The following is a 17,288-nucleotide window of genomic DNA, read 5'->3' on the forward strand; positions in this document are numbered from 1 at the left end:
TTTAGTTGACATTTTGTGGATATGCGTGTGTATGTGTATGTGTGCTTGTGTGCGTGTGTGTGTGTACTCTGCCCAAGCATTTCCGTTTGGGTTCGTGCTGCCAACTCTGTTTACAATTCAATTAAACTCGCATTTTTCGTTGCTCTGCTTTGCATAAAACAAATTGACAATAAATATTCCTGCAATATTGCCACATTCGACTAGTGAACTACGTCTTCGGGCCTAATGGAACCGGTTTGACCGATAAGCATTTTATTTATCGGTCTATAAAACGCGCATATATAGCTCTATATATCTATAGAGAAAGAGAGAGAGGGAAGGGGAGATAGAGAAAGAGAGAGCGCGCATCGGCTGCTGTGCGGGTGTTGTGCTAAATTGACGTGCCTATTAGTTGATACAAAATTTAAGCAGCAGCTTAACTACACTGTCCAACAGAGTTCTGAATTAAGTTAGCAACTGTTGTGTTACCAAGATTTCAAGCATCTTCATTGTAAATATTCCAGCATTATAAATACTCCTCAATGTAAAAAGCCTACAAGCTACATAACATTGTAACTAGACTCTTCTTTCATAGTCTTACGCTTGGCAGAGATCAGTACATACTAAGCGATACCATTGCATAATAAAAGAAATTGAAATGATACAAAAAGTTCAAAGTACGTGCATAACTTGATAATATGATTTGCTTGAACATCTCAATCTAGAACCGATCAGATTTTGATTCGGAACATCCATTAAATAGTTAACTTTGAACCAAACCTTAAACCAAACTATCAGTTAAAAAGCCAAGCCGATATCCGAAACAAACCATTTTTCTTTACAAAAAGGGTTTGGCTTAAAATTCAAATACCTTTGAGAGAGAAACTAGCTTCAAAGAATAAATAACTTATGTTTACATGAAAAGTTGTACGTCATTAAATATTTGCTATAGAACGGGGAAGCGTAAATAAAAAACGGAACTGTTCCCTTAAGACTTTAGGAATTAAATGACAAAGCAAGTCTCAGGTTTAAGCCTGAGTTCAGGGATTGTAGAAAAACAAGCTTATGCTAAGAACCCAAAGGCAGGAAGTTGGCTCGAACCAAGGAAATTTGCCTTTAATTTACATCCCCGTTCCAAATGAGCATACAAATGGCATATTAGTTTATATCTATAAGAACCTATTCAGTTGCTAATTGTATCTGATGCTTTCAATCACTTCAGTTGAACTTAACTGTGTAGCAGAGTGTATGCTTTTAAATATTCATTAGAATTTCAATTAGAAACACAGCCAAAGAATATGTCAGAAAAATCGCAAAATCGCATTTTGATTGAGAACTTGTTTTGTTTTCTTCAGAATGTTGTATCTGATTTTTAAAGGTATTGTCAGGTATTGGATAATCGGATACATTCGCAGCCGAACACTTGCGATATCAAATTGGCATATCTAAAGGATGTCATGTTATAAAACCTGTCCATTTATTTCTTTATGACATTTTATACGATTACATTAGCGACGCAGTTTCAAACGTCAAGCGAGGGGGAAAAAAACAAAACAATATTGTTATAATAATAAATTAAAACATGAGCATTTAGCGCATATACAAATTATAATTTCAAATCGCTCAAAGTGCCACTCGAGACTTTTAACAAAAATGTTAAACATTTTATCGGCCTTTTTTGTTTGTTGTCGCTTTTGTTGTTGTTGTTGTTTAATATGCGAGAACTTAAATGGCGGGCTTTGTCGGCGATTTGTGCACTTTTCGACGGTTTCATTTGGCAACTAATCGAAGGCGTCGCATGCTTTAAGTGTAAACAAATTAACAAGATCATTTACCATAATTGAGATGCCGATCTCGAAGGCGGAACCCCGTCTTAGATTGGAGAACGGGCCATTTCAGCGGCTGCCAGCTTTGATCTTGGCTTACATTTCGGTTTTTTTTTTTGACCGTCAAAACTGCAGTTGAGAAATCAAAACAATTGTCTCCACTCAGCAGCGCCCTCTGGCGGCGCATTAACCAAACTGAATTTATGGGATATACGTATATGGGCTGGGTTATACAGCCCAGCAGAAGTCAAGATCATAAATTAATTAAGAGCGCTGCACGGACGGCATTTCAAATAGACAAAATATGGGACACTGGCTGACAGGGGGCGGAGGGGGGGACGGCGGCAGCCGGGGGCCAGGCTTGCGACCCACAATTGATTGGCCCAATACCAAAGGGTGCACCCCACAAGTATCTAATGCAATCAGAGAACGATTTTTCATGGGCAACGCTTTTCATCTACTTTACAGATTCAGCGCACGACGAGAGAGGCGTTCGGCATGACGGAAACTGCTTAGGTATTCAATGCGGCGATCGGCACCCAAGTCTCTGTCGCAGTCCCAGTCCCAGCCCCAGTCCAAGTCCAAGAACTGAGAACCTTTGTAGCTGGCCGCAACAAATCAATCCATCGAGCGGCGTGACAAACTGCGAGCAATCGTACCCTATCAGCAAGAGCCTCCCTCCCCTACCCCAACCCAACCCACCGATTATAGAAGCAAATATGGACTCACGCATCGGCCTGGATTATATAGTCGAAAATCGTGACTACATTGCCAAGTTGGGCTCTGCCCTAGACACGCAGAATGCGACGGTCAAGAAGCAGGTCTTCGAGCTGCTGTCCGCGCTCTGCGCCTACAGCCCCGACGGCTATGCCCGTGCCATCGAAACTCTCGAGTTTTACAAGGTATAAGCTAGCTATATGCCCAACCTTCATATTATTTATTAATTATGTGCTTGTCTAGAATCTCAAAAAGGAACGTTATCGCTTCAAAATTGTCATCAACGAGCTGGAACTGTCCAGTGCAGCGCCAGCGCCACCGTTGGACTATCAAGCAACTCTGCTGGCCTTCATCAACTGCGTCATCATCTCGGAGCCAAAGCTGCAGGAGCGCATACGCATACGCAACGAGTTTATAGGTAAGCAGTTATCCTATTTCGCTCTATAGATGCTACACTATTTCCAATCTCTTAAACAGACAAATTAGTTATCAATGATAAGGTCTTAAGCCCACGTTCTTAAAGTTTCATATAATAGCTTTTTCAACTATGCGTAACTCAGGAACTGTAAGAGTTAGAACTCTAAAATTTGGTATACAGCTAGCTCTAATGCTTACTAACTTTCATTAGTTAACTTATCAATTAACTTCTTCATTGTCCTTAGTTAAAATACATATGATATATAGCTAACATTTCCCACATCTACCCCTACTCACACTTTACAAGTGTATTGTTTACATTTTGTTTGGGTTCTGTTTTGCTTTCTGCCAATGCTGATAACCAAAAGCCATAACGATAAACACATTAGGCCAACCACAAAAAGTCATCAGCCGACCTCCTGTTGCCCCAGGTCCCCTCCTCCCACCACCTTTTTCGAGTCAACTGTTTTGCCCCTTTTGCAACTGGCTGCTGTCTTCGATTTCATTGATTTGATTGATGTGCCCGCTGATCCGCTGACGGCGCCGCTGATCGGCACTGCCCTTGACCATATACAGCATACACCAAATGCCCGGACGGAGTTGGTTAGCTGCATGTCACAGCCACGCCAGCGACCCTCGGGGCTCACGGAGCTCTCGCGACTCTTTTGGCTCTGGGGGTCGTGGATAATGATAGTTTCGGCATCGGGTTTGCCATACAACAAATCGCCAAATCGCCTTTGTCTCTTGACGCAATCCAATTGAGTAACCTTAGCACGTGCCAACGATTAGAGGTGCGTCTTTAAAGTTTTCGACTGAAAAATGTCGTGTTAGCAACAGAAAATTGACTCGTGAATAGCCCATAATTAGAATAAAAGTCACTATAAAACGTGACTAGGGCTATTCAAGAAATGTTTATGGAATAAGAAATTGCTCGATTAAAGCTGAAAGCTATGAAACTCAGAATTCCCAAACAGTTAAAGTAGCCAAAGGAGCCAAGTTTAACTAGTGAGTTAAGATCACCAAAGAAATATTTTGTTAATAGAATATAATATGCATTTTCTATATATAGTATAGTATATATAGTATACAGAATAAGGAAATGTTCGCTTAAAGCTGAACACTATGAAATTTATATTGTTTACTCTTAGAATTCCCAAACAGTTAAAGTAGCCAAATAAGCCAAGCTTATGCATTCTTCTCAGTACTTGTCAGTTGTGCTTCACCCCAACATTTTTGGTAATAAATTTATTCACTTGCTTAAAATTTAATGTAGCTAATTTCTTATGGCTGACTGTTAAAAATAATTTGAATATTCCTTGTCATGCCCATATATATGATATTTCCAACATGTTTATATGCTCATGCTGCCTATTTTGGGGTTATGCCTGGGTCTTACCCCAAGATCCAAGGGTTCCCACTGCATTACGACAACAAATTGTTATTTAATTCTGACTTGTCGAGTTGTACTTAAGAGCTCTGCTATATCAACAACATAGACACGTAGTTAAAATGTAATAATTCGCCTTTTTCTCAGTTGTTGACAAACAAGGGGCGCACTCACATCCTGTGCCCGACAGCCTCAGTACCCTGCCCATGCCCCTGCCCCTGCTCCCCATCCGTAGGCCTGTGCAAAGTTCATGAACTGTGCCCGTGGCCCCCGCCCATCCCATCGGCTACAGTTGCAGCCCCAATTCTGCTGAGCTGGAGGCAGTCGTCAACCCGCTTCTTATGACTTTGATTGAGCGCAGTTGTGCGTGCGCAGGCGCAGCGACAGCAGCAGCAAATGTGGGGGGGGGAGCACTCGCTGATGCGTTGAATGATGGCTGCACTTGCCACGGGCTGCGGCAGAGGGGATCGCCTTTTTATTGTTCTTAATTAAAATAAATTGAGCTGCGCTTTTTCAGCATTACAAGAAAATAATAAAGCAGCAGTTGTGCAGCGACAAAATCTCAACGGCAAAATGTAAGTCACGCACTGCACCTCCAGCGACAAAACCCAGTCCCCCTTTCCCCCTTTGCCACTGCTCGCTGTTAATAAAGGGGAGTTCGGGTTGGTGGAACATTTCACACATGCAGTTGTTGGCATATCGACTTGAACACATTCCTCAGCGACACATTTGACAAGAAACGGCCGCGTTTTGTTTGGCAATGAGATGATGTATTCAGTTTCAAGGCTGTTGGCCCCCGTAGCACGCTCCCGTGCACCCCCCCCCCCCCCCCCCCCGCCCCTGACCGCGGCGAGCATGTACCAATCTTTGAGTTTCCAGGAACGCCCCAACAACATGATAAATATTTGCATATATTCGATTCAAAGATTCATTCCGTGAAATTTGCTAATGCCACTTAAGTGTCCAATTATTGGCTCAGTCTCTCGCTCTCTCTCTATCTCTCTCTCTCTCTAGAGCTCGTTCGCTCTCTTGAGAACTAGAGATCTTGAGATCTTTGATACGGAATCCGTGCTCGACCCGGACCAGAGTATTGCCATCATATCTGTTGTATGTCATCTGTCAAGTCCATCGCTGCCGGCTGTGCGGCGTTCATTGATTTATGCCCCATGATTTTCCACATTGGCACGCAAAGTTTTTCATAGTTTGTTGTCGTTGTTGTTGTTGTTGTTGTTGCTGCTGTTGTGACCGCGCCATAAATTTATTTATTTAACAATTTTCTCATTTAGTTGGCTGGCAAATTTCAATTTCAATTGATTTATAAAGCGTCAACAGCTTAACAATTTACATATAGCCGAGCAAAAAAAAAACCAAAAACAAATATTCAAATCGAATTGATTTTGATTTCCAATTTTTGCTTTGTTTCTTTTTCCTACTATTTTTGATTTTATTTTATTATTTATCTCTTTGTTGTGTGGCGTGTTATTAAACAATTAACTTTGGATTCTTGGGCGTGTTTGCAAATTCCTTGGCTGTAGGGCACAAAAAACAATCTGAAGCTGTATTTTAGGATCGGTTCTCCCGTTTCTCTAGTGGAGACCTCGACTTCCGAAAAACTGAAACAATGCCCCGGACAAAGAAACTTTAACACACACACACACACACGTATACACACATTTTAATTGTGCGCCTTTTATGGTTTTCAATTTCAAATAAATAAAACGACAACGAAACAAAGTCGTAAAATAAAATTATGAACGTCAAGGCGCCAAATAAGGCGAACACAGGGTGGGCAGACTAACGGGTGTAATCATGGGAGGGGAAGCAGGGGCAGGGGGAGGGGTTCGGGCAACACAGAAGCTACAACGACTTTCACAAGCATTTTTGTAATTAATTTTTTATTATATTCATTCACAATAATACACAAACACACACACACAACAAATTAATATAAAACATATAAGTTTGTGCGCAAATAAAAGCAGGAGGCGAAAAACAACTAAAAAAAAAAAAACAAGCTTGACCGGAAGTGAGACTTGAGGCGCATTGGGCGGGCAGACCGAGTCCCCAATACCCAGTGCCCAGTACACAGTACACAGTACCCAGTCGGCGGTGGGAGTTGGGCCAGTGGCACAAGTTAAGACCAGATACGAAAATCTTGATAACTCGATGACAAATAAACTGGGCAGAGTTTACACGAGAAAACAAGCTGCTTAATACATGTTGTCACATGCAAATCAATGGATTATGCCTAAAGTGGGTCCTACATAAAACCAGCTTGATAATAAATCAACAGTTTATAGTATTTTACTCCTTGTCACTTTGGTCAAGGAATCGAGAAATAAAGGAATTTGAGTTTTGTTGTCAATCGATAGTGAAGATCCTTACAAGTTCGAAATGGTACAAACTTCCCAAATCGGACATTATTTGACTATGACTTGGATAAATAAAATAATCATTTTAAAATACTTTGAAGCCATAAAGAAAATTTGTTAATTTAAAACAGATACTCGCAAGTTCGAAGAGTTTTTTAATTAGAAATTAAATGAATGTGTTGTTCAGTTGTTTTGGATTTTCCACCCAAAACTGTGGAAATTCGCAACCTTTTTGTTTATTATCGGTTTTAAACTCATTTTCAAAGATCTCTGTGAGAATTTATTTGATACGTTTTCGACAAAATGCACCGCTCTTGGATGAAAAAAAGTGGGTCAAGGGCTTAATAAGCAAATGTTTATATTTCACCACGAGACTAACATATGCGGAAACCGTTGATTCTACGGGCGTGGAAAGGAAATATCTAAAATGCTTAGCACAAAACGTTCCACGGGCAAGGCCGGGCAATACCCGCTAGTATATAAGATTATTCCAATAGCAAAGTGCAAAGAACAGCATTTTTATCAAGAGTTAAGCTAAATAAAAAATATATTAGTCTCAAAGAAACAAAGCTACAGGTTCAGATTAAATTGTGATTCCCCCGAACATATAGCAAAACCAAGGCAAAAAAGTAGACAGGCGGAGGGTTATATATCCGACAGCCATTGCTGTTCATGATTTCATCGATCCACTTCATGTGATACCAGACATCCGTATAGATGGAAGGCAACTGACTGTGGCCGCAGCCAACGGGATAGCTAGTCACGCCATAAACAGTTAGATTAACCATAAGCGGAGAACCGGCATCGCCCGGGCAGGGTTCTTCGTCTAGAGTGGAGTTCAAATTGCCGGCGCACATCATTTCCGGCATGAAGGGATGTAGCAGTCGCTCGCATATGACTCGCTCCTGCAACATGACATCGACAAAGAGTATTCTGGAAGCGAGTACACCGCCCTGCAAACAAGGGTAGACATGATTGAAGATCAGCCCAATTTCGCAAGGCAAGTCTAGTGAGAACCTTGTAGAGGCGCCCCCAGCCCATGACCTTGTACAAAATACCAGATGTGGGTGGACCGCGCGGCAGATTTAAAACCCCAATGTGCCGATTGTCCGAGGGCAGCTTATGCTTCAGCTTAATGAGCGCAATATTGTTAGTATTATGCACGGTATAGTTTTCGGGCACAAATATCTTCTTGGCCGGCATATTCAAAGTCTGACGATGAACGATCTTCAATCGATTGGGGGTTCCAGCCACAATCAGTATCAATCGACTTCGGTGAACGACCTTGCGTTTGCTTTTCGGAAAGAATTGCTGCTGGATCAGGGATTACTTTTGATAAACCCAAATTCGATGTACCCACTCCATCACACACTTCGCAGAGGTTAGCACATATGTGAGCGACACTATGGAGCCGCCGCAGAAATGATTATCGCCAAAGAATGTGCGCGGCGTACGCGATCTGATGGACACCACATATTTGGCCAGCTTTTCATAGACATCGACGCTAAAGCTTGGTGTGGCCAGACGCCTCACACGCTCCTCACCGGACACAAACTGCCTGCCAAGAGCAGCCAATGACAATATTAGCAAAAGCTGTAAATCGAACAATTTTCTGTATAACATGACAGTTATACAATATACAAAGCTGACGTTGACTAAATGAGGGAGTGTTTTTAGAGAAAGTTTGTGTACTCTGTTGTATTGCGAGGATATTCAATTCGATTATATTTGCGAGCTTTATATATCTAAGAAGAATAATGTTGCCAGATTTAAATGCCTAATTGATCTAGAGGCCGAATTATGAACAAAAAGGCAAACCTCGTCAAAATCTGATAAGATTTGACCGAGTTATGGATGCGGGAAATTTTGACCTATGTCTATATAGGATATTTGAGGGTACAATTTTCACATGAATTTTGACCAAAAATAATGTTTCCAGATTTTGATGCCACATTGATCTAAAGGCCAAACCATGTACAAAAAGCCAAACCTCGTGAAAATCGGATGAGATTTGACCGAGTTATGGGTGTGGGAAATTTTGACCTATGTCTATATAGGTTATTTGAGGGTACAATTTTCGAATGAATTTTGACCCAGAATAGTGTTGTCAGATTTAGATGCAACATTGATCTAAAGGCCAAACCATGTACAAAAAGCCAAACCTCGTGAAAATCGGATGAGATTTGACCGAGTTATGGGTGTGGGAAATTTTGACCTATGTCTATATAGGATATTTGAGGGTACCATTTTACTTACTAATTACTTATTCTTTCTTTCTTTCTTTCTCTCTAAATGGTTTTTTTCTCTCGCTCTCTCTCTCTTCTTCGTTCTCTCTCCACTGGAATTCTTTCTAATGCTTTTTTACTCTTTCTATTTATTTTTCTACATATTTGAGTTACTTCCTCTTTCTCTTTCTTTCTTCGACCCTCTCTCAGGCGTTCTCTCACTCAATCACTCTTTATTTATACATTTTATTTCATGAAAATCGCATAGAAGAGCGATTAAGCGACGCTCTCTCACTTTATGTCTCTCTCTTCGCCACACTTCCAATCACTTTTAAATATAGTCAAGCTACGCTATTTTTACAATTTAAAGTAAAACTCTTTTAGTTATATATAATTGTGATATATTCATTTATGTGTGCTTATTCCGCTGAATCAACTTGTTATTCATATGTCGTTTTCTTTGCAGGCCTCAAAGTATTGCCGCTGCTCAACACTCTAAGGTGAGTTTAAGGTTTATAGCTTTAATAGCAACAGAGGATGGCAAATGTTAGTCAAAGACATGGCCATGCCGGACCCACACAAGCACAACTAACTATAAAACTTGTGCATTTTGCGCCATGTGTGTGTGTGCTGAATCGAGACAATTTATGCAATGTTTGTTAACTGAAACCCTGAAACACACCCACTACAACGACAACAACAACAACAACAACGACAACGACAACGACAACTGGCAGTCGAGTCCAAATGAATATCACAAACAATTTGAAACGTTTTGCCATTCCGATGTGAATACACTCGTACCCAGCATTCGATTTATGATGTCGAATACCCATTTTGATTTGCATGCAATGGCTCAACTAGACAAGATCAAGGCCCAAGCGCAACAAATTCACATGGGCATGCAAAGTGGCGCCCCCCCTCCCTCCCTCTCCCCTGCCCGCTCTACCGCTTGGGGTGTCAGGGGTCGGCGCAGGTGCCATCATTAACGGCCGCTTAAGTGTGGTGGCCAAGTTTGGCCGATTTGGACGCTTGTCAAACATCCATCAAAAACGGCAACGATCCGAAAATTGTACGATTTTTTACTCGTTATTTGTTTGGGACTTATGCAAATAATTTACGCCGATTTTTTTTTCGTATTTTTCGAAGTCTGTCAAGCAATTAATTCAATATTTAATTAGTCAACAATAAATCAATTAGTTAGCTGTAGCCCAACCCCCCCACGCCGCCGGCCGCTGGCCCGCCCTTGGCTCAAGCCGACAAAACTGGTTTAAAAATTGGGGCCCCAAGTTGACAATAATAATTTGCCGCTTCGTATAAAACTAAAACAAATTCAATTAATTTTTCAAATAGTTTAGCTCCAAAAATGTAAAATAACAATATGCCCCCCCCCCCCCCCTCCATTATACTCCCCCCCTCTGCCTTTGGTTGGGGCAGCTTCTTCAGCTCTCGTCTGAGACAAAATGCCTAATTGATTGTTCTATGCCATTTGTCTTGTGGCTGCGGCTGTGTCTGAGGCCAAGTGAAGCCCATCCATTTTGTCTTCTGGCAGTTGACACGCCCCTCCCCCCCTCCCACCTCTGCTGCCACCGCCTCAAGTCTTTACCCCCTACATGTGCTATTGTTATGAAAATTTGAAATGCGTAGTTTCTCGCGCTTTTTAATTTATTTCAAATATCAAATGGCTTTAAACGTTTTCATTGAGCCGAGCAGCGCTTTGATTTCAGCGCTCCACCCTCCCTGCCCCGGCTATTGTTTATGGGAGGGGTGCCATGGAGGTGCTATAAATAAACGGATATTCATTTGAGCTTTTTCGACTGCGTAGCTTGGAAGCTGCCGTATTTACTTAAGCGGCTTTTAATTGCTGTCTCGTCCAATGAGTTCTAATCAATCTTAAGTTGAGGCAATATTAAATAACACAGATTTTCTATAATGCCAAATATCTATGCTCTGGGCATATAAAATTACGTTAAGGCTTACAAGAATAACAAGAAAGCAAATCTATGCTTGGCACGCCGAAGAGCAAATACCCTTGTGGCTTAGGAGGGATTTTATAGCAAAACTTCCTCACGACAAATTGTTCCTATGAGAGCCTTATATATCTAAGAATTCCATTTGATACAGTTTAGCAGATATTTTAGAAAAATAATGAAACTCTTAGTTGCTGAGTTTAGTGACAATTTTTTGGAAACCAGAAAAGTATTCCATGCATGGACTAATATTATGAAAGATTCTTCCTATACAACAATTGGTACGACTTTAGTAAGATTTTTCTTATATGAAAGGAACAGAGAAAACAGCTTTGATCTAGATAACTATAAAAAAAATGTAGTTTTTCATACTATAAATGAATTATTGACCGATCATTTCTTTTATAGCCTTATGATATAGCGATCGGATGCGGCAGATTCCGAGATTTAGTCAGCCCGCAACATAAATAGGGACCCAAGCTAGGCGATATAATTAGATTTGAGAGACTTTATAAGGTCGTAGACACAACAGAAAGGAAAAATAAGATACTAAAAATACAATCTAAAAGCGCGTTTCAAGATTTCTAAGCCTTTCCACATTTTGCAGATACTAGAATAAATGTTTGATCTGTCGAAAACTCAATAGGTAAAACGTAAACTATAAGTTCTTCTTCATTTCTATCTCATTTCTAACCAACTCTTAAATTGATTTAAATTTGATTGCCCAAATTGGGAAAATCTTTTTCGGTTCATTTTCGTGTCTTTAATTTGCCGTGTTGGTTTGTTTAACTTCCTCAGCTGCGCGCTGCTTAGTTTTCTATTCCTCCGCTTTTGGCACCCGCATTTCGTGGCAGCCGGGTAAAAAAAAAACTTCCGTAATAAGCCAAAATAGAAATCGCTGGCAAAACAAAAACAAAACATTGGAACAGCCGATGATGTTGACGAAGTGTCTCGTCAAAATAAAAGAGCCTCAAAAGAAGAGTTGGCAAAGTTTTTGGCCGCGACGGCTCTCCAGTTGCCAAGTCAGCTTTTCCATTTTTGTTTTTTTTTGGCTATGGAGAAATCAATGCGCGCGCAGCACGTGGCAAGGACAATGGCAACAAGAACAACAACAAGAGGAAGAACAACAACAACAGTAACAGCAGCAGTGAGCCGCTCTCTCTCTCGAGTCTTTTTGGCTCCGTTTGGTCTCTGCTCCGTCAGGCCGTGTCCTGCCGCGTCCTCGTTATTGCCATTTGCCTTGCTGCTGGCTGTTGACTCGTCGCGTTTCGCTTGCAACACGAGAAGCACGAGAACAACACAATTGAAAAGCAATTAAAAAAGCTGCCAGTCGATTTATGGATATCAATTGACACACTCACACAGAGCCATAAAAGGAGCAAATCTGTACAGACAGACGACACACACGGCGCAAGGACACAACGGAACGACAACAACTATCGAATATGGTTGCCTCTGGCGGCTGCCTATAAACGGCGCCTTGCCTCGACTCGCTTTCTGATTGCCAAGGCTGCAACGTGGAGTCATCATCCGAGTCCGAGTCCGTGTCCGAGTTTGAGTTCGAGCGCAAGTCCGGGTCGACATTGCCGCTGCCCTCGCAGCTGCAGCGCCGCGTCACGTATTGCTGCGCGCTGTCCCGTTACAGCGGCGCCGCCTCGCAACTGGTGCAGAATCTCAAGTGAGTTTGTGTGCCACAGATCCACATTTCTGTGTATTATTTTGGCAACCTGCTGCGGTCACACACTTGAACTGTTGCTGTGTGGCAACTGCTGCCACTTGCCGCCCGGCTGTGCCATAAATCGGACATGAGCATCACATAAATCACAAATCAATTAATCCGCACAGGCAAAACAAATTGCAAATCGCAATAATTGACGCTTGAATAATGAGCCGGACGGACAGATTGAATGCAACTGCAATTAGCATTTTAGCCATTTAACCCATTATTGACTCATTTATCCGTTTACCCATTGCAGAAAAGTCGCACAGAGTGTCTCCGATATCATCGTACAATTGGACGTATTCGTGGAGCAGCAGGAATGCGACGAGGCCCAGAGCCTGCAGGCGCCCGATGGCATCAACCTCAACTCGCATCTTGATGTCTTCTACGCGATACTGCGGCAGGTGAGTTATTTCCAATCAAGGGCCGATTAGCACATTAACACCTCTGCGCCCCATCTATACTCCGTCTGTCAGATGCGGCGTATACGTATTGCGTATTATTTATATGACACTTTTATGCATTTGCATATATGCATTTAATTGTGCATTAAGATACGTATCATATGCCCTCATGGCTATAGGTATGTGTGTGTGTGTGTGTGGGTGTGGGTGTGTGTGTCGGAGTGGGAGAGGGTGCATAGGGGCTGGGCAGGGGTGTGCTAAGCCAAGGCTAGGCAATGCCAAATGCCAACCCGGACATTGCACGCGAACTGGATTAAATGTCAACCTGTCATACTGAAGGAAATAAGTATCAGGCCCATAGATCGAGAGCTTATTAAATAATGAAAACTTTTTAAATTTTACCAACACAGTGGCGCCATCTAGCGGCAAGATAATAAATGCAATTAAATAAGGAATTAAATGCCTTCAACTAGCTGCTAGAAAATGAGGTCTTGTTAAGGGTTACAAAGATACAAAGATACAGCTCTTGGATTGCCTGACCTTATATTATTTTAGCTTAGCCTTAGAGCCTATCACTTACCCCTTTCGTAACCAGTTGTGGCAAGAAGCTCGGAACTAAGACTCTCAATTGTTTCCATTAGTCGACTGGTATCGGTTGACATGCTGTGCTGGTATTCATATTCCTGCAATAGTTGACATATATAAAAATACAATTTTTTAATAATTTAATTAAATGTTGACTCACAAAATACGCTATTTCTCGCCGCCAGGTGGCCGATAAGCCGCAGGAGGGGCCCTTTCTTAGCATATTGCAGCATCTGCTGCGCATCGATTCGAAGGATCCGCTGAGCGACGTTATTTGGGACACCACCGAGCGGCTGGTGCATCGCGCCACACTGCTCGAGGATCCCGATGATGCGGTGCGTCTGCAGCGCCATCAGAGCACACAAAAGTTCACCTGCCCCAACTGCCGGTCGGGTGATGCCAGCAGTCCCACAAGGAAGCCCTCACAGTCGCATGTGGTGGCGGCTAAGCCACCGCCTGCACCAGCTCCGCCGCCGCCGCCGCCACCCGCAACGATTACAGTTAATGGCGCCGCGCCACCGCCGCCGCCTCCGCCCGTGCCGAATGGGAGCGCACTGCCACCTCCATCGTTGCGTCCGATCACGCCGCTGCCCGATACGGCAGCGGCTGTGCTGCTACCGCAGCAGGATACGCCGGCGCCCAAGGCCAAAATGAAGACCATCAACTGGGGCAAGATACCGGACAACAAGGTGCTGGGCAGGGAGAACATCTGGAGCAAGATGGCGAACGTGCACCGTGACACCAACCAAACGGACATTGACTTCAACGAGATGGAGGGCCTCTTCTGCCAGCAGCCCACCAGCGGCGAGGGCTCACCCAAGCCGAGCCCCAAGATCGGCAAGTCGTCCGCGGCCAACGGTAAGGACACGCTGGACCGCAAGGGCAAAAAGGAGAGCACCGAGATCACGCTGCTGGACGGCAAGCGCAGCCTGAACGTGAACATCTTCCTGCGGCAGTTCCGCAGCAACAGCACGGACATCATTCAGCTGATACGACATGGCGCGCACGAGGAGATTGGCGCCGAGCGGCTACTGGGCTTGCTTAAAATACTGCCCGAGGTGGATGAGCTGGACATGCTGAAGAGCTTTAATGGCGACCGGACGCGTCTGGGCAGTGCCGAAAAGTTTCTGCTGCAGCTGCTCGAGGTGCCCAAGTGAGTTGCCCAACCAAAATGTAATCCAAGCTTCTGCCTCATCTCTCCTTTTCCCTCTCTCCCATAGCTACAAGCTGCGCATTGAGAGCATGCTGCTCAAGGAGGAGTTTGCCGCCAATATGGCCTATCTGGAGCCCTGCATCAATGCCATGCTCTATGCGGGCGATAATCTGCTCAACAACAAGGCGCTCCAGGAGGTGCTCTACATGGTCGTTGTGGCTGGCAATTTCCTCAACTCCGGCGGATATGCGGGCAATGCGGCCGGCGTTAAGCTCTCCTCCCTGCAGAAGCTAACAGACATTCGGGCCAACAAGCCGGGCATGAATCTCATACACTTTGTGGCCCTTCAGGTGGAGCGCTGCAATCCGGAGCTGCTGCAGTTCACCGCGCAGCTGAATACCCTCGAAAATGCCAGCAAGTAAGTGGGCGGAACACTATCTCTTTGAGAGGCACACTCAAAGGAAATCCTTTCTCCTCAGAACCACCTCGGAGCAAATAAAGAGCGAAATTGGCACTCTGGAGAATCGCATCAGGAAGATTGCAAAGCAAATTGAGCTGCCCGCAACGGATGCGGACATAAAGCAGCAGATGTCCGAGTTTGTGCTGGCCGCCGACTCGGAGATGGCGGTGCTCCAGGCGGGCATGAAGCAGGTGGATGCGTTGCGGCTCAAGTTGGCTGAATTCTTCTGCGAGGATGCGGCCACCTTCAAGCTGGAGGAGTGCTTCAAGACCTTTCAGAGCTTCTGTGATAAATTCAGGCAGGCCATCAAGGAGAACGAGCGACGAGTGCAGCAGGAGAAACTGGCGGAGGAGCGTAACAGAATCCGGATGGAGCAAATGGCCAAACGAACCAGGCAAGGTGCGTATCTGTAGTTCATTTTAATGGAATCTTGTTCTTATTCCTTGATTCACATCTTTTGCAGTGGGTCAAGCGGGCACGCCCGTCTCCGATTCCGACTCATTTCTGGGCGACGGCCTGTTCGATCCGCGCGCCAGTCCCGCGCTCAGCAGACGCCAGCTGGGCTCGGGTGAGATTAGCAATGGCTTCATCCGGCTCGAGCAGGAGTACAGCGCCTCGCCAGACATCACACCCAACGGCAGTCTACGCCGGCGCCCCAGTCGCGTGCTGGCCGGCGAGGACGACCTCATGGAGTATCTGCGCAGCTCCACCGGACCACACGATGGCCCCGGCCACATCAGTCGCGAGCGCAAGGCCGCCTATGGCAGTCTAGGTAAGTGCTCCCTAATTCTGCAGATGTTTCTGCTGCTTCTCATAGTTAAATTTATCCATCTAACAGATCGCTCCTGGGCACGACGCGCACGCTCTGGTAGCTCGAGTCGCAAGCGTCCGGATCTACTAAATATTGACTTTGGCGTTGACCGGGAGCGCGCCAGCTCTCCGGCTCCACTGCTCCAGCAGCAGCAGCAGCTGTCGCATGAACGCCTGCAATCACCGCTGGCCAGCAGCGGCACGGCCACGCCCACAACGGCAGCAAATACGCCCATCAGCAATGGCCCAACGAGTCTCCAGCAGCAACAGCAACAAACGCAAGCAGCGCACGAGGATGCGAAGCCGAGGTGGGTCTATGCTATATTTTTTTTTAAATATTTACCTATTTTATTATTAATTTTTTAATGTTAATATTAATTATTGGGAAAAAATATACTAGATTTTCCTTTTATAAATTAGAATTAAAATCCTGCCAAAGTTTTGGAAAAGAAAACTTTGCTTTACAAATTTTAATTATGACTGAAAAAATGCATTTATACGATAAATTAATGATTTATTCGGTTCGCCGAAAATATAATACCCTTGTTGACTCTATGATTCTTCCTAGAGTCTAATATTTATATTGATAGGATTTGGCTTATATGTTAGCATCATAGTTTAAATAATAAATGCCGAGTTTGGTCAAGATATCTTGATAGGCAGATAAGTTTTCCATACAAGAACCTACTTTTCGAACGATTGTTCCTCCTATATTGGTCCGATCGGACCAGTTCCGAAATAGGTACTGCCTGCAACACAAAGATGGGCCCATATATCATTACAATACGATAGCTTTAAAACTAAGACAGACAGACGGAAGGACAGACAGATGGAAGGACAGACAGACGGACGGAAGGACAGACGGACGGAAGGACAGACGGACGGAAGGACAGACAGATGGCAGGACAGACGGACGGACATAAAAGAAGAGGATCAGCCTCCTTTTATGCATTACGCATTTCAGAACACAATTTTGATACCCTCTACAAGGGTACAGAAAAGAGTTCTGATTGGCAATTGTTAAAATAAAACTATATATATAGAAAAAAAAAATTAAAAATTAAGGATTATATCAGTTAAGCTTAAGAAATTTCGAAATAAATTACTAAAATCGTTATCGACCGACAGAATATCCCGTGAATTCCGCCAGAAAATCGAAACCTGGCTGCAGTCCAACGAAAACGATGAGAAACAGAACGAGGAATACAAGCGGAAACGTCGCCTGGTTAATGCGAATCGGCGATCGCTCGAAAACGAAACTGG

At 43.8% G+C, this 17,288-nt stretch overlaps 2 protein-coding genes across 3 annotated transcripts in view; one reads left to right on the forward strand and one right to left on the reverse strand.

Annotated features, from left to right (window-relative positions):
- form3 (formin 3) overlaps window positions 1–17,288 on the forward strand; it is a 39,569-nt gene that overhangs the window by 19,339 nt on the left and 2,942 nt on the right. For both annotated transcript variants that reach the window (XM_064688727.1, XM_064688726.1), the window contains exons 2-11: window positions 2,274–2,707; window positions 2,766–2,940; window positions 9,390–9,423; window positions 12,870–13,017; window positions 13,788–14,755; window positions 14,823–15,173; window positions 15,235–15,614; window positions 15,679–15,987; window positions 16,054–16,333; window positions 17,154–17,287. In XM_064688727.1, coding sequence (XP_064544797.1) covers window positions 2,525–2,707; window positions 2,766–2,940; window positions 9,390–9,423; window positions 12,870–13,017; window positions 13,788–14,755; window positions 14,823–15,173; window positions 15,235–15,614; window positions 15,679–15,987; window positions 16,054–16,333; window positions 17,154–17,287 — 2,962 coding nt within the window. In that variant the 5' untranslated portion in view covers window positions 2,274–2,524. The remainder of the gene's footprint in view (window positions 1–2,273; window positions 2,708–2,765; window positions 2,941–9,389; window positions 9,424–12,869; window positions 13,018–13,787; window positions 14,756–14,822; window positions 15,174–15,234; window positions 15,615–15,678; window positions 15,988–16,053; window positions 16,334–17,153; window position 17,288) is intronic.
- LOC135432723 (trypsin zeta-like) lies at window positions 7,228–8,358 on the reverse strand. The gene is made up of 3 exons (XM_064688515.1): window positions 8,059–8,358; window positions 7,716–7,992; window positions 7,228–7,651 (listed from the first exon to the last, which is right to left on the reverse strand). Exons 1-3 carry the CDS (start codon window positions 8,319–8,321, stop codon window positions 7,277–7,279), a joined length of 915 nt encoding a protein of 304 aa, XP_064544585.1. The 5' UTR covers window positions 8,322–8,358; the 3' UTR covers window positions 7,228–7,276.

Source organism: Drosophila montana, unplaced genomic scaffold (assembly GCF_035044405.1).
Source record: "Drosophila montana isolate Dmon_TW-CO22-7 unplaced genomic scaffold, ASM3504440v1 contig_3213_1, whole genome shotgun sequence".
Classification (NCBI taxonomy): domain Eukaryota; kingdom Metazoa; phylum Arthropoda; class Insecta; order Diptera; family Drosophilidae; genus Drosophila; species Drosophila montana.